Source organism: Amblyomma maculatum, chromosome 1 (genome assembly GCF_055883805.1).
Source record: "Amblyomma maculatum isolate TAMU_Amacu chromosome 1, ASM5588380v1, whole genome shotgun sequence".
NCBI classification, from domain to species: domain Eukaryota; kingdom Metazoa; phylum Arthropoda; class Arachnida; order Ixodida; family Ixodidae; genus Amblyomma; species Amblyomma maculatum.
This window is the reverse complement of record NC_139344.1, coordinates 154,601,034-154,624,538: the sequence shown is the minus strand read 5'-3', so window position 1 is coordinate 154,624,538 and position 23,505 is coordinate 154,601,034. Positions and strand designations below refer to the sequence as shown.

The window sequence follows — 23,505 nt, the reverse complement described above, 5'->3', positions numbered from 1 at the left end:
GTAACCCCACCCACTCTATAATACCACCTGAAGACAGCCTTTAAACAAAATCATCAGGAGTGAAGATTATGAGTCCAATTAACCTGCTTTACTTCAATATCCCATAATTAACCTTCAGTACAGCTCACCAGACCCTCATGCCATACAAAATAAAATTAACAAGTCTGATTACCTCGAACCTTTGGGATACAGTTGGCTTCAGAAACAGCTTCGGCACCCCTTTTCAGCTTACACAGCCGAGTAAGACAAGTTGCCGAGGCCATCCGTGTCAAACAATCTGAACAGTCCAGCAGGTCAGAGAGAGCTTCAATCATGCCTAAGGATTTCAGCCTCTTGATCTTGGCATCGTGGAGGGACACTTGAAGAGAAAGCAATGTTATTAGTCTTATAGTCTTCAAATGAATACTGGGACTAACCAAGAAAACACAATAGACAATACATGTTTGCTCTAGCAACGCTGTCAATATCTAACTGGCATATTCACACAATATTGTGAACATGGCCAGTGTGAAAAGAAAACCAAAAAATGCAATAGGACACTGGTGTGAACGAATGAGCAGATGAGTGCTACTACAAAATTTATGGGTGTTCACAATTCTATCCCCAACTTATTTGGCTGTCAAAATGTAATTTCAGCACCAGAACAAATGCTAATGCAATGTGCCATGCACTACAGAAACCAACCAACACTGAAAAACTGCCTGGTCACGTAGAGTTGAAGCCATAGCACACTAACACAGTCATGAAAGTTTTATCTGTTAATTAAAGGATCACTTGAAAGAAATTTCACTTATGCTCAAAACAGGTTTAGCTACTCAAAAAATGCAAAGAAAGTAAACTTGGTAAAGTCACATGGCTACCAAACACCAGGGCCATATATCCCCTTTGGGAGAGTTTAGCGGATGGGCGGAGCCAACAACCATCCAAATTCAGTGGCGGCACTGTCCACCATAAAAAATGCAAAGAAAGTAAACTTGGTAAAGTCACATGGCTACCAAACACCAGAGCCATATATCGGCCCTTTGGGAAAGTTTAGCGGATGGGCGGAGCCAACAACCACCCAAATTCAGTGGCGGCACTGTCCACCATAAAAAATGCAAAGAAAGTAAACTTGGTAAAGTCACATGGCTACCAAACACCAGAGTCATATATCCCCTTTGGGAAAGTTTAGCGGATGGGCGGAGCCAACAACCACCCAAATTCAGTGGCGGCACTGTCCACCATTTTGTGCCGAGGCATCCAAAGCTCACCTTGACGACCGATCTAGCGCTGTGCCTCTGGCTAGTTTTTATAGAAGAAAATACGAAGATGTAGGATACAGGGACCCTATCGGTTAGCGGACTAGGGTAATAGCGGGGCACTAGTGCACATGCCCAGGGTGATTGCCGCACCCCTAGCCTATTTATCGCAGCACTCCGCGCGTGCACATTGTTGCCCCGCTATTACCCTATCCCCCTAATCGGTTGGGTCCCCCTATTCTAAATGTCCCTAATAACTGCAAATAACGTGTGTATTTGAAAGTGTTCACAGAAAGGCACATTTAGAGAAACAGAAGCTTACATGCGTCAAAGGCAGGCCTGCATTTGCGAGTGGAAATGCACCGTGCGCGGCGGTTCACAATAGAACTGCCGCTGTGTGCTGCACCTTGCTGTGTACCACATTTGCACATTAGCCACATAAATCGGTGTTTCGTTAGTTGGACATTTATATAACCGTTGGCGTTCTGAGTAACAAATATATTAGCAGTTTATAAAAGGTTTCGTGCTACATTTTGCAGTCTATCACCTGGCTATTTTTGTCGCATTAATGGCTTATGCATATTTGCTTAGTCATTTATGTAGTAAATCTAAAGGGGCTTGCAATAGACGGCCAAATGCAGCTGTCTAATCGCTAGATATAAATAAGAGGCTGTTTGATCGTTACCTAAAAAAATATGAAGTAACAAAATAGCACACACAGTGTAGGTTGTCATTTGTATCTATCAAATTTTTCTCTGCTCTTGTAAAAAAGCCTTAACAATATTATCCAACTTAGGTTTAACGTTGGATTACAATGTACGTTGGAAAACAATATCCAACGTGCACGAATAGCAGCCAAGGTGCAAAAGGCCGGTCGCAAGAAGAGCACAACTGCCGACTGCAACTCTATACTTCGTCTCATAAGATATCTGCAGCACTGCAAAAGGTGGAGGAGCCCTTTCAATTGTGCTCCTAAGTGCCTCTCGCCCCTGCGCACTATAATAGAGAATTGTGCTCCTACTGTCACCCCCGCCAATTTGGGGGGTGAAATGCGCGTAGGAGCTCAATTGCCTATTGTAGTGCGCGTGATCCTGATTGGACCAGGGTGTCTGCCTTTCGCAGTGCTGCAGATATCTTGTGAGATGAAGTATACAAGCACAGCACTGCAAGGAGCTAGCCACCATAGAGGAGTATCGGCGCAAAATATGGAGCTAGCCACCATACAGAAGTCTCAGCACAAAATGGCGTCGGCACTATGTTGCCAGATGCCGTTGCAATGGTATCCAGACTGGCGGCGCGATAAATGAACCACCGAACTCTCCCAAAGGGGATATACGGCTCTGCCAAACACATAGCTGCAAACTATAAGCGTTTAAGAAGACATTAAGGACAACTATATACAACCTTTATAGTAAACACTATCAGCTCGCTTTTGACGACTTGTACCTGTATTACAAGCTCAGTGGCATTTACTTTACATAATGAAAGCATTTCGTCGGCATTTTTTGAGCCCACCCTTTCAGAGACCCCTTAAGTGCACCGTAGTGGACGATAAAGGCATTCAACAATAGGCCACACACAGTTGCCCAGTAAGGAGGATTTGAAATGTGCTTCAGAATCTCCTTCACTCGCTTCAAACTCTCCCGCTGTTTTTATTGAAAGTGCATTGTTGGCGCTTTGAAGTAGTCACTTCACTAGTGAACAGAATCACTCTGGTCTGACGATCTAAAGAAACAGCCTGACCGCAAATGATCGATGCTTCAGCGGGATGCATCAACAATGCAAAAAAAAAAAGTACTTGAATTTCATACATGTTCAGATAACCTCTATATTAGGCTATGTTCAGGTCACAAATATGCAACAGTGTTCTGCCCAGTAGCATGCCTCAACTTTTGTTGCTGGTACAATGAGGCGAACATGACAAACTGAGTGAAAGGCAATTAAGTCTTACAAACATGAACAAAAAAATAAGGAGCATTTTCCAATGTACAGTTACATAATTAGTGTACATTTATGGCCCTTTTTGTGTCATCAGGGGTGGAAGCAGACTCGAGAATTTTGGAGAAGCTTTGGAAGCAGTAATAAAGCTATTTTGGAGCAGCTGCGGAGCAGTTTTGAAGTAGCAAAACGAGTGTTTTGGAGCATTTGAATTATGATTTGCAGCAAAATTCTAAGGTCAAACATCTTTGATAATTGCAGTTTTCTCTTCCTGAAATACAAAATCTGTTATCTGATTCCTTTTTATGCAAGTTCAATGTCTTTTCAACTTCGCATTCATCTCTGACAAGACAAACAGCCAAAGCATGTAATGATATATAACACAGGCTGACCTTAGCGAGAACTTCAAACAGACTAGCAGCAAACGGAATGCTTACTAGTGCGCTTCATAACTGAGCACTTACTCTGACCCTAAAGCGTTTGCCTATTTTGACTTCAAACGTCGAGTCTACCACTTCAATGCGCTCAAGCAGTGCCATTAATTCAGAGTTCAGATTAATGGGCACGACATTTGCGCTCTCTATCTTGTGCATATCCTTTCCGATCTTATGTCTGTACTGATAATTTCGTGAGCACTCGTCAGTAGTGCAGTGCCTTAAGGAACGATAGATGGCACTGAAGGGCAGCTTTTCATCTTTCAGCTTTTATTACTTCACTGCCCTCTGCCAATAGTTCATCATTCTTTTCTTCAGCATACTTGGGGCTCATTTTTAACACCTTGGCATGGCTTTCCAACACTCTTGAGAAGCTTCCTAGTGATTCACACCTTTGGCATACCAATGCATAATGCTTCAAGTATGATTTTATCTGCCGTAAGCCTGACAAGCTTGTCATTGGCAAAGAGGCTCAATGGTGAAGTCTTCTTACAGCAGGACCATTAGAATAACTCATGCAATTTTTGCAGTTGTACAACTTTCCTAGCAGCTCAAAGTAGTTTGCGCTATCTCTTCGCTTGCTACTCTCGCATCTCTCTCCACCAATAATTCAAAAGGCTGGGAAGAGGTGCTACATCACATGCACAGTGCATTTTTTTTCGCAGTTAATTCCCTCCAATCGCCAGTGGCTCATACTAAATTTGCTTACAAGCAAATATTTATTATGCTCCATGCTTTCCTCCTTTACAAAAATTTTATTTGTATTAAGCCAGTGCAATATAGGTTATATCTTTGCCCCCAGTGCTGTGGCATTGTTCCCGTTTTCTGCTAAATTTGATGGCAAAACCTCGAGGCAGCCAGTTTGGAGCAGTTTTGGAGCAATATTGCATTTTAGAGCAGGATGGAGCAGAATGGAGCAATTGGAGCAGCACTTCCACCCCTGTGTTATGGTTTTATATTATTCGCTTCTCAGCTTGTTTAAATGCCTAAACATTCTCGAAAGTGTGGCATTTCCTAGAGTTGCCACACAGAGTAAAGCTCTTGAAAAAAGAAATGCACAAAACGTAAATTAAGAAACAAGGTCTAACAAAACATGGTTTTATCAAAATCACAATAAAAGACAACAACAGTGTATTCAAATGACTACACACAACAAAAGAGTACCAAGTAAGAAGCAGGTCAGGGTTTGCCACCCGAGAGCAAGAACACCTACAAGTACAGAGATTTCTGTATTTGGGTACTGAACTTTAAAAGGTTCCTTTGCACTAGCCATTGTCCTATTCAGAATGAGCGTCACGAGTGAAGGGGAATATTAGGGTCTATGTTACAGGAGAAGTACCTTAACATAGACACTTGCCTGAATTTTCTGTATTGAAGAGGATGCTTAAGCTTCGCCTTAAGAGCAGACATGATAGCTTCTTTAACACCAACTTTTCATTATTTTATTTATTTAAAGCTATTTTTACTGTAACATCAGTGCACATCTCAAACATACGGTAGTGTAACACACCACAGCGTGCTCACTAGGCGCCCCTTTAACATGCTTGGTACCAACTATCTTTCGTGGCTTATGCATTGCGTGCCTACTTGTCATGCAGAGTGCCTAGGTTCGAATCTCAATGACGACAAATTTATGGGTTATGGTACTCAATTCTGAATTATGGCAGCAGCTTTTTAGCTGATCGAGCCCAATACCCTATCACACAATAAAAACTGGCATTGCCCACAGGTACTGTGTCAGGCTGCGCCAACTACTGACTGAAGAAGTAACGGGCCACTTGGCTCAGCAGGTGTGGGCCAAGATGCTGTTTTCATCTGCTCGCTGAAATTAAAGTAAAAAGGAAGAACCATTGCTCTTTGAACTAAAATACCATAAAAATGCAACAGTAATCTTCAAAACAGGCACACAATCCACCGATCAAATAACCCGGGTTTTCGGCTGCTTCCTCGTCTGGCAGGCGGAGCAGCCCGTCAGAGCCCCTGCTTGGCTCTCGTCTGCAGAAACTGTACTCATAATCAATAGCAGTTTCTCCTTAACTACAGAAAATCCAGGCAAGTACAGATGTTTCATCACATATCAAAGAACATGGACCATCAAATGCTACAATGCGAGCTTGTTTGCTGTAGATACTGCAAGCAAATAATTCTTTGCATGCTTAATATTTTGCAAATACACCTAAGGCCATAGTTTATGAGTACTTCACGATCACTTTTGCGAACATGAAGTGGCAAGCCTCTTGGTGCTCCCTCACATCCACAGATGCAAATGGCACGCTTCATACATACAAGAGGCATGAGAAAGGACAGAATGCAGTGGGCGTAAAGTTGGACTTAACAGCAAGTGGGGAGTACAATGAGCACACAGACCTCACCTGGCTTGAGTGATTCTGAGTTCTCCATTACTTTTAGCAACTAAAGACCACTGTCCCTTTTTCTGTCTTGTTATCATATACATTGTCAGCAGTGTTTAATGAATCAGCCAATACAAATTCCGATCTTTAATCAGGTGTTTTCCTTACAGTCGAATGCCTTTATAAGAAAGTGCTCAGGGCGTCTAAAATCCTTCTTTACAAAGGTCACGCACCCTGTCACAAGCAATAGGGCAAACTGAGAATGCTCAAAAAAAGGAACTTTATATCTCATGCAATGAAGAGATACTTCATGAAAAAAGTAAATTTTCGTCTAGACAGTTCTCAGGATCGAATGCACAACTTCAGCCAACCTTATCATACCAATGTTCATGGTACGCTTTGTGGCGATCTCTGAGAGAGACGCAACGTATAGCTGCAGAGAGTCAACTGCTGCTACTGCCTCCCGTGCGATCAAAATCTTTGTTCTGCACAATGCATATTCCTATTCAAAGCAGGGATAAAGGAAGTTCTGGCAAGCATTTACTGAAGTTTATGTCATTTCAGCAGTTCCTCACTGGAATGTTGCAAAACAGCAGGCTGCATCTGCTGGCTTCATCAGTGTGTTTATGCTTATTGCTCAAAGAGTTCTCAAGAGTTAGCTCCCATCTCAGCACAGCTTTCTGTTACAGCTCACAGTGCTGCCACTGGGCTGGAACAAGGAGATTGTTGTGCCTATAGCTTTGTTCTTTTCCCAGCAGCCAAGGCCAGTGCCGCTTGTGCAAATGATCAGCCATTCATGCCCCTGCAAATTTTTTTCTTTGCATTGGTGTAACGGTTACTGTGGCTACTGCAGAGTTTAGATTTTCCCGCACGGTGTCGACTAGAGAGCCCCACATGCACCGCAGCTCAGTGGCACATGCGGAAGGCAATGGCGCCTGTGCTATGTGCTTTAGTTGCAAAGCAACAAACTCAGCCACTGGGGTATGGGTAAATTCGTTGTCTTCACTGTAGAGGCATTCACAATACACATGAAAGACAGGAATTTGGCCGGAGCATATGAAATGTTTCATTATGCACGTTAATTCAACTTTATAACCAATTACTCGAAAAATAGTGTCACCTTAGCATGCGTGCTTCATTTTTCCTCTCAGTGTGTATGGCACCTCTGCAAGTGAATGCCATAAATATAATGCAATGAAACCCTGTTCGCAAGAACTTCAGGGGGCCCTTAGGAATTGTTTGCTCAATTTAAATGAGCATGTATTCATTTTAATAAAGTGCAGTAAATTTTTAGCCTTCAGATGGTTTCTAAAGGCATTTAACTCATGTATTGTGCACTCAACATCTGATAAAATGCAGCAATTTTCTGCCGAAATTCTGTGCCACATTCAGTAAATTTTAAATTGCCATGTTGGTGCTCTTACGCACTCCTACTGAATAACCGCAGTGTGCAAGTGCACAGCGTGCACAGAATTTAAAAAAAAAAAAAAGAATCTGAGTTCAACCCTTAGTTAGGTGTTTCTACTTGGTCGAACAAAGGATGGTCGGTCGACCTTTTATATTTATTTCAAAATTTTATATATTGTTGCCTGATGACTGGAAAGAAGAGATCTCCAATCGGTTTTGCTGTTAAAAATTTTTTCGAGGCACAGAGAATTAATAATGAAGAAGAGGTGGAGTGCTGTGCATACCTTCTTTGCTGTTTTGACCAACTTTGGTTATGAATTACGCAAAATATGTTAATGTTAGATAGCTGAAAATTGTCTGACTAAATATATGCATGTTTTTATTTGTATTCACTGAATTTTTGCTTTCCTGCATACAGTAAATGTTTATATCAAATTTCTCAAAATAAGGTCCAGGAAACAAAACTTTATCCACTTCGCAGGCCTTTACTTCGAAAAACGCTTATGGCAGAGGAACAATGATTCCACACTGTTTTCAGCATAGTTACCTATCAAACAGCAAAAGTTTATATTTATATAATGTTTCAATAGAGAGATACGATAGTGGTAATTTCAAAAAAACGACAAACAATGAAAACTTCTGAGGACAGTAAATGAAAAAACCCAATTTTTCATATTTTTTAAACTTTGTCCATCTATCCTCCTCTACACCAACTTTCAAAATCATTAAAAACATGTTGCATAATTTTGTTTCACGAGTAATTACGGCCACTTTATTAAAGCCCTTGTGCAAGCCCCACGCAGATATGAAGATTCTACAGCATTTGTGAATCGCCCACGATTTTTAAATTTTGGCATAATATTGTAACAGTGAGAATTGTGTTTAGAGAAGAGGATTAAAAATATTATGCATTAAAAGACAGTCAAGGAGCCTGGCAATGAGAGCCTAGCGTTCAACGCACTTCTCTTCTCCTTCCGCAAACGAGTGCGCCACTTCGTCCTCATCGTTCTCTACACGTAACAATATTGCATCTAGTCATTATTTGTCTCAAAGTTGCAAATCAGTTATGACAGACACAGTAGTGAATGATTTGGAATCAGTTATGTACGCGTAGAATTCCTGATGCGCTGCGGCCTCGGGCAGCACACAGACGTTTTTCGCAATCTTTACCATATCAATAAAACTTTCTGAGGACAATTAAAAAAGACGGCATTTTTTAAACTTTGTCTAGGTATTCTTTTTCAGGTCAGCTTTCACTATTATTAAGAACATATTGCATAATATTTATGCACTAGTAATTACGGCCAGTACAATAAGACCCTTGCACAAGAATTAGAAATTGCTGTAGGTCAGACTTTTTGCCCGCCAAGCATATAAAATACAAGCAGGATTGGATTTCAGGTTCTTCAAAAAATGCCCAGATGCACAGAAAAGATGTTGACAGAACTGGGGATGTTAATTTTGAGATGATATGGTCACTGGAGCGGCCAAGAGTGCAGGGGTATGCTTACCCCAGACGTTCATTTTAAGAGGCGGCGCAGCAAGAGCTCGTTTTCGCGTCTCGGCACCGACAGAGTTCGAAGCAGTAGCACTTCTCTGGTAGCTGTTCAACGCACATGCACTAGAGCTTCACTATTCTATCCACACTTTGTTGACACCGCAAGCAAACGCCAATAACATGGGAGTGAAGAAAACGAGATGACAGCACTATCGGGGAGCGTTGAGCATCCCTTCACAAGCGCTGGCGACAGCCTCTGCTGCATGAGAAACTGCTACACCAGATGCAATCAGTGGAAAGCATGAAAATGGCGCTCCAATGGCAAAGCAAGGTATTGAATGCAAAAAAAAAAATAGAAATTGGTAATCGGATGCTCGCACCTATCTCAGATGGCTGCATCTAGACGGCCTAAGCTGGGCCTTTTGCCACACTTTCGATCTGCTGTTCACACTTCATGTCGGCTCGCGTAGCCGGGACTGCATGAAAGAAACTGTGTCCAGGAATGAAAATAATGTGCGCTGTCGCATCTTTCGAATAAACGAATGCAGCCCAGAAACACTGATTTGATAAGGCAGTTCTCCATGCCGTTCACAATTTTTCCATTTCACTAAAAATTATTTGGAATATATTGCTTGCTCATTGAACTTTATCGTCATTCTGTTAATTCGCCTCATGGTGAAGGTGATTGCGAAAAATGTCTGTGTGCTACCAGATGCCGCAGCGCATCAGGATCTCTACGCGTACAAAACTGATTCCGAGTCCTTCACTGCTGTGTCTGTCATAGCCAATTTGCAATGTTGAGACAAAAAATGACTAGATGCAATATTGTTACATGATGAAGACGAAGTGGCGTGCTCGTTTGTGGAAAGAGAAGAGAAGTGCGCCAAACGCTAGGCCCTCATTGCCTGGCTCTCAATGTATATATCCTTAATCATCTTTTGTAAATACATTTCTCTCTCTTAGAATATTATGCCAAAATTTAAAAACCGTGGGCGATTGACAAATGCCGTAGAATCTTCAGATCTACATGGTGCCTATGCCTTGCACAAGGGCTTTATTGAAGTGGCCGTAATTACTAGTGCAACAAAATTATGCAACATGTTTTTAATGATTTTGAAAGTCGATGTTGAGGAGGATAGATGGACAAAGTTTAAAAAATATAAAAAATGGTGTTTTCATTAACTGTCCTCAGAAGTTTTCATTGTTCATCGTTTTCTTGAAATTAGCACGATTGTATCTTTCTATTGAAACATTACATAAATATAAGCTTTTGCTCTTTGATAGATAACTATGCTGAGAACATAGTGTGAAATTATTGTTGCTCTGCCATAAGCCTTTCTTGAAATAAAAAGGTAAAATTTTGTTTCCTGGGCCGATTTTGAGAAATTTTATAAAAACAACTACTCTACGCAGGAAAGCAAAATTAAGTGAATACAAATAAAAACGTGTATATTTAGTCAGACAATTTTCAGCTAACATTAACATATTTTGTGTAATTCATAACCAAAGTTGGCCAGAACAGCAAAGATAAGTGCATCACTCCACCTCCTCGTCATTTTAAATTCCCTGTGTCTCAAAAGATTTTTTGGCAGCAAAATCAATTGGAGATCTTTTCTTTCTAGTCATTAGGCAACAATATTTAAACATTTGAAAGAAATATAAAAGGTCGACTGACCATCCTTTGTTCGATCTTAAGTGGAAACACCTAACTAAGGGCTGGACTCAATTTTTTTTTTTTTTTTTTAATTCTGTGCACGCTGGTATTATGACATGCACACTGCGGCTATTCAGTAGGAGTTACGCAAAGTAAAAGGAAATGAAGCACAGACACAATGATGTCCCTTGCTGCAACTGAAAATCCCTTAAATAGACTCAACAATCCCTATTCATGGATTCTTTCTCCTGCAGATGTTCAGAAAATCAAGTAATCTGCAAAAGCGAGAAAATTTCAATTCCTAACATTCCCTGGACAATAATCAAGGTTTGATTTTGCCAAACCTCACTCCTGAAATTACCTGCAATTGGAAATTTCTCCAAATGCAACATCACTGTTGGCAGGGGCATAAGAGATGGCGGCACCTTTATATTCACAGTTTGAAACTTGGAGGTATTTCACTGTTATTTTACACAATGCAGGCCAGAAGGCTCTGCATCTTTGCCATCTGCTACCAAACTGCCTCTCTTTTCTTTTTTTGCTGTAATAAGGGAAATTATTTGGTTAAATAGGTTCTCTTCGCCACATGCAAGAATACTAATGTGAAACCATGCATAAAAGTCCTGAAAAGGTGAGCTTTTCTTGTAACTGTGATGGTTCAGGGGAAGTTCCTTTGTTGCTGTTAACACGCACACCACATGATACTCCACACTTTGGCTCAACCAAAATAAACAATTCAACGATAACATGTCAACCAAGTTTTATAAGTAATGCACTTATATTTTTGTCTGACAGTTCCATCATCCTACTTCTGCTACTTCTTTTTAGCAGCAATGGCACTTCCTCCCACAAGCAAAAAGCAAAGCTGAAAGTGCAATCATTTTTGCACTAATTGCTAGTATATATTGACTGTCAATTTGCCAAATAAAGTTAAATATAATTTAGGATAAACTCTTCGTGACTTAACCACACAGGAATACTTATTATGTCACCAGATAAGAATTCAACACACAAATAATGTTTTCTGGGGAAGAAAAAAAAAAGAAAACTGCACTCTGAAATAAACTGAAAAAAACTGCCAAATTTTCAAAAAATAGAAACCGAAAGCTCCAACCCCTAGATATAAGCCAAGCAGCATAGATGCCAAACTAAAGCAAATGTGGATACTCTAAGTTTGGGGTTGACAGTGTTGTGCTGCACAGTTCCCCAAGCAGTCCATTGCAGTATACAAAGTTTCACAGGTGAATATATACATACCTGCTGATGCAGACACCGATCAGAATGACTGCTACTATGTTTAGGCCAGTAACCTTTGCCTAAATGGCAGCACTGCAAAAGGCACTGTTCCTGCCCTTTTGTTCATCCTTTTGAGCTGTTCTACACATTAGTACACAGATGCGATACACCAAAATTGTGCAAAGATTAGGCATAATAAAGGTATCTGGATGTTGCAGAGCAGGGTGTTACACTCTACTATTGACACAATGAAGTATGCACACAGCACACAAATTCAAAGCTTATCTTACAAATATCTGGCATAGTATTTACAAGTAGACCACAAGGCTTACCATTCTTATCACAGAGGTCAGTCAGAGCATGAAATGTCTCGATGCATTCCCTCAGAAGGCCCAGAAATGGTGCTGCCTTAACACCTGAAATGTGGGAAATGCAATGACTCAGTGCCTACAGCATTCTGGTGTCACGTACCAGACTAGAAGCTTGATTTCGGTAGTGGTCGCCGCGTTTAAATGGAAAAAAAAATAATAAAAAATAAAGAAATAAAGAAAGAAAAGGCAATGATGCCCATGCAGTCAGATTGCAGTGCACATTTTAGGCACATGTGGCCAAAATGTGTTCAAACTTCTCCATTATAGCACCCTCCAAAGTGCAGCAATGGGATTTAGAAACAGCTCATTTCTGTTACAATGAATGTACTCAGTCTTGCATCACAAGAAAAATTTCAACTACCTCTATGTGCTGCATTAGCCATATTGAATAGCTCCTGAGAAGGTTTACACATTTTTAATAAATAAGCACAGTATGTACGGGTGTTTGCAAAATACATATTAGTCAGGCCCACTATGTCAGAATATAAAAATTCAAACCATGGCCAGTTCATACCTCGTCGCACGGCCAATCTCCTCTCTATGCATGCCAAGGCACATTCGTGCTACGAAGGTGTAAGGCCCAGAGAATTTCATTGGCCTCTCGTGCTGACTGACAGCTGACTTATCCCCCCCCCCCACCCCACCATCTGTTTCCCAGTGCTCTGCAGCCACACTCTTTTGCGGCACCTTTAATTTTTAAGCATGAAGAGATAAACACTCAAGTTTTTCCACATTTTATAGGCAATCTACAATGCAGTTCGATCCTAACCGTGTTGACAATTCAACTTACTGAGTGCAGAGAAAGTCCTTGCCCGGGATAGAGATATAGACATGAAATGTAGCAAATTGCTACACTTTATATGAACACTAAGGAAAACAGCAAAATAGCTACAGCTTGAAAATTCTACCTCTGGCCTTGACCTTACACACTTTGGAAATGTGTCAGCCATGCAACTTTCTCCCAGGCCTTCAGAAAGGAGCGCTTTGGACACTCCAAATTTATTTAATATTATTTATTTATACCTCAAGTTCCCCCAAGTAGGGGGTTTTACGAGGGGTGGGCCGCTTCACAGAAGGACGTCCTTAATAGCAGTCCTGAAATTTATCAAACTAGAGTGGTGCACAACTCCTAGTTATGCACAAATTGTTGTGAGGCTTGTCGCAGGCCTTACTCTCAAGCGCCGACCTAGTCAATCAGGTTCAAATCAGGCGAGTATGGAGGCCATTTCTAGGAAGAGATGAAGTCAGGAAACTGCACGGCACCACACCTGCACGACTTTCACCTTGTGAGTGGGTGCAGAATCATGTTGGAATGTCTAACTCTGACCACTGAAGTGAAAATGGCTAGAGGGTCGCACCAAATTTTCCAGGATGTCGCGTACATAGTTTCGGCTATTCACCTCGATACCGTGACCCACAAAAACCAGGGGAATCTTTCCTGATGAATGCCACTCCGGCCAAATCCATGACAGACGCTGGTATCCATTGTGAGTGACGAATCGACCACAACCATTGATTTTTCTTTTTTCTACTGATGCAGCAAGGATTCCATTTTCTGATGGCTGAAACCCTGTTCAGTTGTGAATAGTTTCTCATTAGTGAAGAGTCTGTTCCTGTGGAATTCCTGGAAAAATCATTTCAGAGGCTCACGGCATTTTTCCAGTCAAGAAGCCTTCATGTGCTCACCCTATGCGTTTTGTGGCGCTTGACAGAATGCAACCCAGAGAGTGGTAACGCGATAGCGTTGAAGGGGGTGTTATGGCAAAAAATCTGCCATCAGCGCCGGCGTTGTGAGCGAAAAATACTGGGCATGGTGCTGGAATGTGGTACCTGGCAGCTGACATGGCTGAGCACTAGTTCTTTGATGGTTTTGTAGGACTGATAGTAGGATTTGGGAGAAGAGGAAAATGCGAAGATGAAGATGAAGACGACAAAGTGGTGAAGACGAAGAAGCTCGCGCCCGCTCTGAGAAATGCCGGCTTTGGCAGCTGTAACGCGTCAGCAAAACAGTTGTAGTGCGAATTGCTTAATCTGCCTCTTTACACTTGGCAGAGGTGCCGCCTTTTCCCATCTTCGAGCTCCGTAGTCGCACCATAACCAGCTCCGCCACTATAACTGACACCACGGCTCAACCTGGCCCGCTTGTTCTCAACACCATCATCTGTTCAGGGCCAGCGCGGCAGCGAGATCCACCCATCTTCAGTGGCACGGATAACACAGACGTGGAGGACTGGCTGCCCTCCTACGAATGAGTGAGTGCCTACAATAAGTGGGATGACAGCATTAAACTCACCAACGTCATCTTCTATTTGTCTGACGTCGCAAACTTGAGGTTTCGAAACCATGAAGCTGATATTTCTACCTGGACGGTCTTCAAAACTAGCCTCACCGAGTTTTTCGGCCATCCCGCTGTTCGGAAACTTCGCGCCGAACAACGGTTGCGTTCCCGGACTCGGCAAAAAGGCGAAAACTTTACCAGCTACATTCAGGATGTTGTTGACCTATGTAAGTGCCTTAATCCATCAATGACTGAGGAAGAAAAGTTCAAGCACGTCCTCAAGGGGATTGACGATGACGCATATCTGATGTTGACCGCTAAGAATCCCCAAACCATTTCTGATGTCATCTCTTTTTGTCAAGGTATGATGAGCTCCGAAAACAGCGTCTAATAGCGTGCCGTAGCATTTGCTCGGAAGACGCCGTTTCGACTCTGGATCTTCCCACCTCGCCTCAAGATCATGCAGTGCTTCTCCAGCAAATTCAGAAGTTTGTACGGGAAGAGGTGGCTCGACAGTTGTCTTTGGTTACCTGCCGCCCTGCCACACAATCTCTGTCGTCCCCATTGCAACGAGTCATCCAGGAGCAGGTTGCCGAGATCCTGCCAGCCAGCAACCCACTGCCTATGATCGCCGCTCCATCAACTTATGCCGAAATTGCGAGCAGGCCACCACTTCCACCCGCTATGTTTACATAGGCGACACCGGGCCTCAACTTTCCTAGGCGGCTGCCCGTACCTCAGGGCCCACCTGCTCAGCCTGCTCGTTCTTGCACCGGTCCGCACACTATGAATCCATGGCGCACCCAAGATAACCGCCTCATTTGCTATGTCTGCGGTGTTGCTGGCCATGTGGCCCAGCGGTGCCGTGCACGTCTATCCCATCTTTACGCCTACGTGCCAGTGACAATGTACGACGAACCTGTCTCCAACCCAGTCTCACGTCGTCAGTCTTCACCTCACTCTCCGACTCGTTCCAACTCGTAAGCCCACTGGTCGCCATCTCCTCGACGCCGGTCCCGCTCTTTTATGACCCGACGCACATCATCCCTTATGACGGAAAACTAGGCGTCGCAGTTCTGGAGGCAAGAACTGCGCCCTCAGCAACCTTGTCAAGCCCTGTCAATATTAGTGAAGTTCTCGTCGAAGGTGTTCCTGTTGATGCCCTTGTTGACACTGGTGCTCAGGTGTCCGTGATTAGTCGCAATCTGTGCCGAAAACTCAAAAAAGTGATGACAACGCTCCCAGATATTCCGCTGCGAACAGCTAGCACAGAAAAAATTCGACCCCTGGCTGTGTGCACTGCCCGGCTCATCATACGTTGGTGAGTTTAATGCTGTCATCCCACTTATTGTAGGCACTCACTCATTCGTAGCAGGGCAGCCAGTCCTCCATGTCTGTGTTATCCGTGCCACTGAAGATGGGTGGATCTCGCTGCCACGCTGGCCCTGAACAGATGATGGTGGTGGGAACAAGCGGGCCAGGTTGAGCCGTGGTGTCAGTTATAGTGGCGGAGCTGGTTATGGTGCAACTACGGAGCTCCAAGATGGGAAAAGGCGGCACCTCTACCAAGTGTAACAAGGCGGATTAAGCAATTCGCACTACAATTGTTTTACTGACACGTTACAGCTGCCAAAGCCGGTGTTTCTCAGAGCGGACGCGAGCTTCTTTGTCTTCGCCACTTTGTCGTCTTCATCTTCGAGTTTTCCTTTTCTCCCAAATCTCTTACACCATTGAATTCATTGTTCTCGCCCGCTCCTCTCATGAAGTAATTCTCAGATCGGACTTTTTGTCTAAACATCACGCCATCATCGACTATGCTCGTGCTCACATTGATTTGTTGACACTTTTTGACACTATCGTGGAAGCCACTCCTGCTACCGCGGCGCCTATCCTCGCCGCTGACGACACCGATGTCCCTGCTTACTCATCTGTCCTTGTGCCTATCACGTGTGCCGCCCTTGCTGACGCTACTGTCCTGTACACACCTTCTGATCGTTGTGCGCATCGCAAATATGTGCTGCTCCCGCATGCCGTGCTCAAAATTTCTGGTGGTAATAGCGCTCTGTACGTCGCCAATTCGTTTCCTTTTCCCGCCACTTTACTTCATGGAGAATCGCATGGTACTGTTGATGTCATTGATCCTACCCTCTACTGTTCTCGATGACCCTAGAGCGCTTCATATTAACACCCTGACTGCTCCTATTGAAGCCGCAGACTCGACTCTATCTCACATTATCAACTTCTATCGACGCCTCTCTGCCCCCTACCCAGTGCGACAAGCTTGTCACCTTGCTCCAAGGATACAGCGCCTCCTTCGACTCCCTCCAAACTTCACTGGGACGCACAACCGTGGTACGCCACCACATCGACACCGGTGCCTATGGACCCCTGCGCCAGCACCCCTACCGAGTCTGAGCTGCCGAACGCCGCATCTTCGATGACCAAGTGAGTGATATGCTCGAGTGCAGTGATCCAGCCCTCTCACAGCCCTTGGGTATCCCCAGCCGTGCTTGTCAAGAAAAAAGACAGCTCCATTCGATTCTGCGTCGACTATCGCCGCCACAACAAAGTTACTAGGAAGGACGTTTATCCTCTACATCGTATTGTGCGATGCCCTTGACTGTCTGCAAGGAGCTGAATATTTTTCTTCACTGGACCTCCGCTCTGGTTATCGGCAAGTGCCAATGGCTGAGGACGACCGCCAGAAAACCGCATTCATCCCACTAGACGGACTCTATGAATGCAATGTCATGCCATGCGGTTTGTGCAACGTTCCAGCCACTTTTGAGCGCATGACGGACATCCTACGGGGGCTGAAATGGCAGATATGCCTCTGCTATCTAGACGATACTGTCATCTTCTTGAAGGACTTTCCATCCCATCTTCGCCTCGAGAGTGTTCTTCGATGTCTGACCAATGCAAGTCTGCAGCTCAATTTAAAGAAGTGTCGGTTTGGCGCTTTCAAAATGTGTTCTATGATGTTCATAGTTACTCTGCACCGAATGACGACATCACAGACGTACTGTGAAGTCAAAAAAGCACTTTGAAATATTTTGGTTCCATGTATTTCTATGGGCGCTAAGCCTTCCTTTCACCCCCAGTCGGTCAAACCTGGTGACAGCAGTACCACCGCATCTTGCTTACGTCACAGATCGGTGTTGGTCTATACTTAACATAAAAACACAGGTACTACGGACACTTCCTGCACACACATTCTGAACTCAATGCTCATGATTCAAGCAATGCTGCACAGTAAAACAATGAGTTAGTAAACGATACTTCATGCTAAGAAATGTCCTTTTGGTTTAATTACAAAGCTGTGACCCCCACCCTAAAAAGAACACGTAAGGTTTGTAGTCGGGTAATACGGCAAAATTCTCCTTTTACCTCAGCATGCTTCTATATATACAGAGTGTGCCACTCGTAATCTGGGTTACAAGATGTCATCCCACCATGCTTGACGGCCGTTTTTGACAATATAGACAACCCTGGCATGAGATGTCACCACCCCAAGCCAGGTGCCATGGCGCAACATGCAAGCTACCTACTCAAACTTTGACTGCAGTGCCTCGGTAGCAAGAACCACGACAGGCCAACCACTCCGAAACTCTGGAATATCTATATATGCTGAGTGAGAGGTTCTGTGAAAGATGCATTGGGTGCAATGAACACATGTATACGGTAGTGCTGCATACCATTCAAATCTGTATTTGTTACAGCTGCTGGCATACGGCCTTATCAGTGTGATTGTAGTGCACAGATCAATTCTGTATTCCTTGTTTGTAGGGGAAACTGACGACAGCAACCTTTGGAAGGGAGATTGCTGAAAGGTGAAAAAACGAAGATCCTCTGCCGACGACGACAAGTAATGATGACGCAGCTATTACGCCAACATTCCTTATGAAGACGCCCTCGACGATCACACGCCTAGACTTCAAAGTGACACCGCCGCTAACCAGGACGGCATCATTGACAAAAACACCGTCAGACTCCAAGTTGAAGCCGCCGGCCAGCAAAGTGACAACGGTGTGCCCTGGACGCAACCTCAGCACACGACGAAGTAGAGATCCAACACCGAAGCCAACATGCAATATGAGGACACGAAAAGTGACCTCGAAGTTGCTATCGATGGTCGTATGCTTACCACCTTAGTGGACACTGGAACCGACTATTCTGTCGCCAGTGGAGCATTCGCTGCCCAGCTCAAGAAAGTGAAGATCGCTTGCAGTGGGCCGCTAATCCGCACCGCTGGTGGTAACCTTATTACGCCGCCGGGCGATGCACCGCAAGAGTGACAGTAAATGGGCGCACTTATCCTACGAACTTCGTGGTCCTACAGAACTGCTCGCGAGACGTTATCGTGGGTATGGATTTTCTCACTGAACATCGGACGATCATCGATTTTTGATCAAAACTCATCACGCATTCGACGGACAACTACTTACTTATAACGATGACTTCGATGCAACCTGTCGCTCTAAACGTCCTCGACGAAGAATTGACTGTGCCGCTCCGATCAAGCGTGGTAGTCTGCGTGGGTAGCATAGACATTGAATCCGCCGAAGGAGACACGCAGCTGCTCTTGGACCAAAGTCGCGGAATTGCAAGAGGCATTGCCAATTTTCGGGGCGGACAAGCTCAGATGCTGGTGATGAACTTCACAAAAGAATACCAGCACTTTAACAAAGGCACGACGATCGCTTTCCTCGATGCACTAGCTGACACCAAGATGTCTTCGCCTTACCTGACCAGCCCGCAGACGATGCACCCACCCGAGGAAGTCTGCCCACTTTCGACGTCAACCCAGCACAACCCCGGTGCAGACAAGACCAGATCCACACTCTTCTTAAAAGCCCCAGCGAGTGCTTTTTGTCAGCGTCGAAGGTGCAACAAACTGCATTGGCAAAACACCACGTTGTCACAGACTAACACGCCCGCATATTGCTGCGAGAACACCAAGCCATCCGCGAGCAAGTCAATGAAATGCTTCGTGATGACGTCATCCAGTCGTCAAGGAGCCCCTGGACAGCACCAGTTGTTCTGGTGAACAAGATGGGACACTTCATTTCTGCGTCAATTATCGCCGTTTGAACAGCATAACGAAAAAGGATGTTTACCCTCTCCCTCGCATCGACAACACACTGGACCAGCTCTGCAACGCAAGGTACTTCTCTTTGATGGACTTCAAGAGCGGCTACTGGCAAATTGATGTCGATGAAAGAGACCGCGAGAAGACCGTGTTCATCAAACCAGACAGCCTCATCAAGTTCAAGGTAATGCCATTTGGACTCTGCTCCGCATCCGCGACGTTCCAGCGAGTAACTTAGACGACGTCATTGTCTTCTCTTCGACCTTTGAAGCCCACCTGAAAAGGCTTTGCACAGTGCTCGACACAATCAAGTCGTCAGGGCTAACACTGAGAGCAGAGAAGTGCCATTTCGCTTATGAGGAGCTGTTGTTCCTTGGCCACATCCCCGTAAGGAAGGACGATGTTCGTCCAGACCCAAACAAAACAGCAGCGATTGCGCAGTTTCCCCAGCCAGGTGATAAAAAAGCTGTGCGCCGATTCCTCGGACTGTGCACATATTACCGATGATTCTTCAAGACCTTATCGCGTCTCGCCAAACCTTTGATGCTGCTTTCAAACGCAGATGTACCGTTTGAGTGAAAAGCACCGCAAGCAGAAGCCTTCGAGGAACTCAAGCGCCGCTTTCAGTCCCCGCCTGTCCTCAGTTATTTTGATGAAAACACTGAGACTGAAATTCATACCGACACAAGCAGCGTAGCTATAGGCGCCATCCTCGTTCAGAGGAATGCCGGAGTAGAAAAAGTTATCGCTTACGCTACAGGTCCCTTTCAAAAGCGGAAATTAATTATTCGATGACCAACAAAGAATGCCTCACGATCATCTGGGCCACGTCGGAATTCCATCTGTACCTACACGGTCGACCGTTCATGGCAGTAAGCTATCACGATGCGCTCTGCTGGCTTGCCAGTTTGAAAGACCCCTCCGACCGCCTTGCACAGTGAAGCTTACGCCTGCAAAAATTCGACATCACGGTGGTGTACAAGTCTGGTCGCAAGCATTCTGATGCAGACTGCTTGTTGTGGGCCCCTGTTGACGTGCCTCCGAAGGAAGATGATGATGCCGCCTTCTTGGGACCGGTAAGCACCACCAGTTTTACACAGCAGCAGCGCTCGAACCCTCTGTTGAGAGACCTGATGGATTACCTAGAAGGCAAGATCCTATGGTCTTCCGGTGTCAGCTGTCATCCTTCGCATTGCACAACTTCCTTGTGGAGAAGAATTTCGCACCCAACAAAATCACATACCTCCTTGTCTTGCCTAAGAAACTCCAAAAGAAAATTTTGCAGGCGTTCCACGATCAGCCGACAGCAGGGCACCTTGGGATGGCACGAATGTCACATCAGATCCAAGAGAGGTATTACTGGCCACAGTTACCTACCGACATTGGCCATTACGTGAAAACGTGCCATGAGTGCCAGCGACGCAAGATGCCCCCAATCAGACCAGCTGGGCTACTGAACCCCATTTCGTCCCCGACCAAACCCTTCTAATAAATTGGGATGGATCTGCTCAGCCCTTTTCAGACTTCATCTGAGGGTAGCAAGTGGATCATCGTAGCCACTAACTACCTTACCTGCTACGCCAAAGCGAAAGCCCTGTCTTATGGCACTGCGGCAGAAGTCGCCAAGGTCGAACGCATTCTCCTGCAACATGGCATCCCCAAACTGCTCATCATGGTCAGGGGATCATCATTTACGGCAGAGCTCACTCAAGCCATCTTGGAGTACAGCCAGACAAGCCACCGGAGGACGACCGCCCATCACCCGCAGACAAACGGACTTACAGAGTGTCTGAATAAAACTATCGCTGACATGCTCGCCATGTATTTCGACGCCGAACACAAGACCTAGGATGTCATCCTGCCGTACGTGATCTTTGCGTATAAACACGGCCATCCAGGAAACAATCAGAGCAACTCCGTTCAAGCTTGTGTACAGCAGAGAGCCCATGACACTTGATGTGATGCTGCTGCACGTGACAAAAGAAGACCACCTCGACGTCACTGACAGCCTGCAATGTGTGCAGAGGAAGCCCAACGACTCGCCCAGTTGCAAAATAAAGATCAACAACACAATGACAACCAAAGATACAACTTGCAATGACACGATGCAGAGTACAAGCCAGGGACTAAGTCTGGGCATGGACACCAATTTGCCGTCGCGGACTAAGTGAAAAGTTATGTCGATACTTCGGGTCATACAAAATCCTTCACCGCGTCAGACAACTGGTCTATGAAGTCATTCCCGATGGACAGCCTTCCAACGGCAACGCATGTGCCCTGAAGTTATACATGTTGTATGCCTGAAGCCATATTACATGCGTTAAAGAATTCGTGATATTTAAACCTTTTAATGTTTAAGTTCAGCTTTCTCTGTTTATTTTTTTGGAACATCGAGAAGATGTTGTTTAAGGGGAGAGTAATGCTGCATACCATTCAAATCTGTATTTTTTACAGCCGCTATCAGTGTATTATAGCGCACAGATCAATTCTGTATTCTTTGTTTGTTGATGCTCGTTGTCGCGAGACGCAGTTTTATCAGTTTCTTTGTCGCGAAAGACGCGCCGAGATGTGTATCGAAGATTCCAGCCACTCACGTATGTTTCTGCAATGTTCTAGGTTGCGCTAGCCACAGTTTGCGGCTTTATCTAGACGTTTCTGCGTCGCCTTTAAATTGAGCATTGATGGGTGCGACGAGTATTCTTTGTTTGACAACCAGCGAGCACGCTGGTTGTTATTGCTGCTGCCGCCGAATTGCTTAGTTCTTTTGAATGTGCAAGTCAGCCCAACAAAGAGTTTATTCCAGTGAATTTCAAGCCTCCTTATTTGTCACCAACGGCATTGTACAATATGCCATGTGTGACTGGCTACTCTGCCACAGAGGTCACATTGATCACCTGAATTTTTATGTGACAGCGTAACAGTCTTGTGTCGCAGGAAAGCTAGTGTCGCCATTGTCCGTGTAGCTGGCCGTGAGCGATAAATACTGATTGGTTAACAGTGTGATGACGTCACAGCCACATGACCTTACATGGGAGTTTCAAATACCCCACAACGCTCATGTTAAATGTTATGTCACACATGAAATGAAAGTGATTAAAACACGACATGTGCAAATTAAATGTTGCACCACTTCTCAAATTGTTTAACTTCATAAAGTAATTGATTTTGTTTAAAAAACATTTCCCAGTTCTAAATGGAATTCGAACCCACACTCTTTGGTTAGCAAGCCAGACATATGAACTATTTGGGAACAAGTGGTAGTCTGTCTATACCTATGCTGGGTGGTCTTTCACATGAAGTGATATTTTACGACAGCATGTGTGTAATTAGAGAGGACCTGCAACCATGTCGTATCCTTAAGGCGAAGTTTATCTGTCCCCTCAACTTTTTGTTTTCACCTGAAAACAGCTTTGTGAAGTTGGCCCTTCATTAAATGACACAACACAGCTCATTGGCTGATGTGCCTCCTTCGAGGGTCATCTCCTGCTTTTTTATTAGTTATACCCGACTATAGTGAAGAATATTTCCAACTTAGTAAGCCGCTTAAATTTAGGCATCAGCACTGCACATTTTCACAGGAGAAGCAATACGCGATTCCTCAAGGCACTTTGGCTGGGATAGCAGTGGCAATGACGTCAATGATGATTACAAGAAATAGCGAAGCTCAGTAGCCATAAGATCTGCACCTTTGACTTGCTGAGTGGTCCTTTACAAGTGAGAACAATACTAGATGGACTTCAAAATGCATGCAGGCATGGCAATTCAATGCTAACAGCAGTATGGATTTCAACAGCATTTACCCAATCTATCTAACCACGAACCATGGCAGTCACACAGATTGAAAGCGGTGGCATTCGTGACAGAAAGCACCATGACGCCAGGAATTGCCATAACACAACGGCTCTGCTCTGGCTGACAATAAGGCATGCACCAGAACATCCGAGAAAGGTCAGCCTGATGTGCCTATGCATTCTTGCCCCTTTGCTATGCTTTTGCTGTGCATGCGCTGAC

General features: G+C 44.5%; 1 protein-coding gene across 1 annotated transcript in view; it reads right to left on the bottom strand.

The window, feature by feature from the left end:
• The window catches only part of LOC146204677 (uncharacterized), a 66,138-nt gene that overhangs the window by 41,186 nt on the left and 1,447 nt on the right, over positions 1-23,505 (bottom strand). Inside the window, exons 2-3 of the mRNA XM_084589387.1 lie at positions 12,089-12,172; positions 173-358 (exon numbers count right to left, since the gene is read on the bottom strand). Of these exons, the coding sequence (XP_084445513.1) occupies positions 173-358; positions 12,089-12,172 (270 nt within the window). The remainder of the gene's footprint in view (positions 1-172; positions 359-12,088; positions 12,173-23,505) is intronic.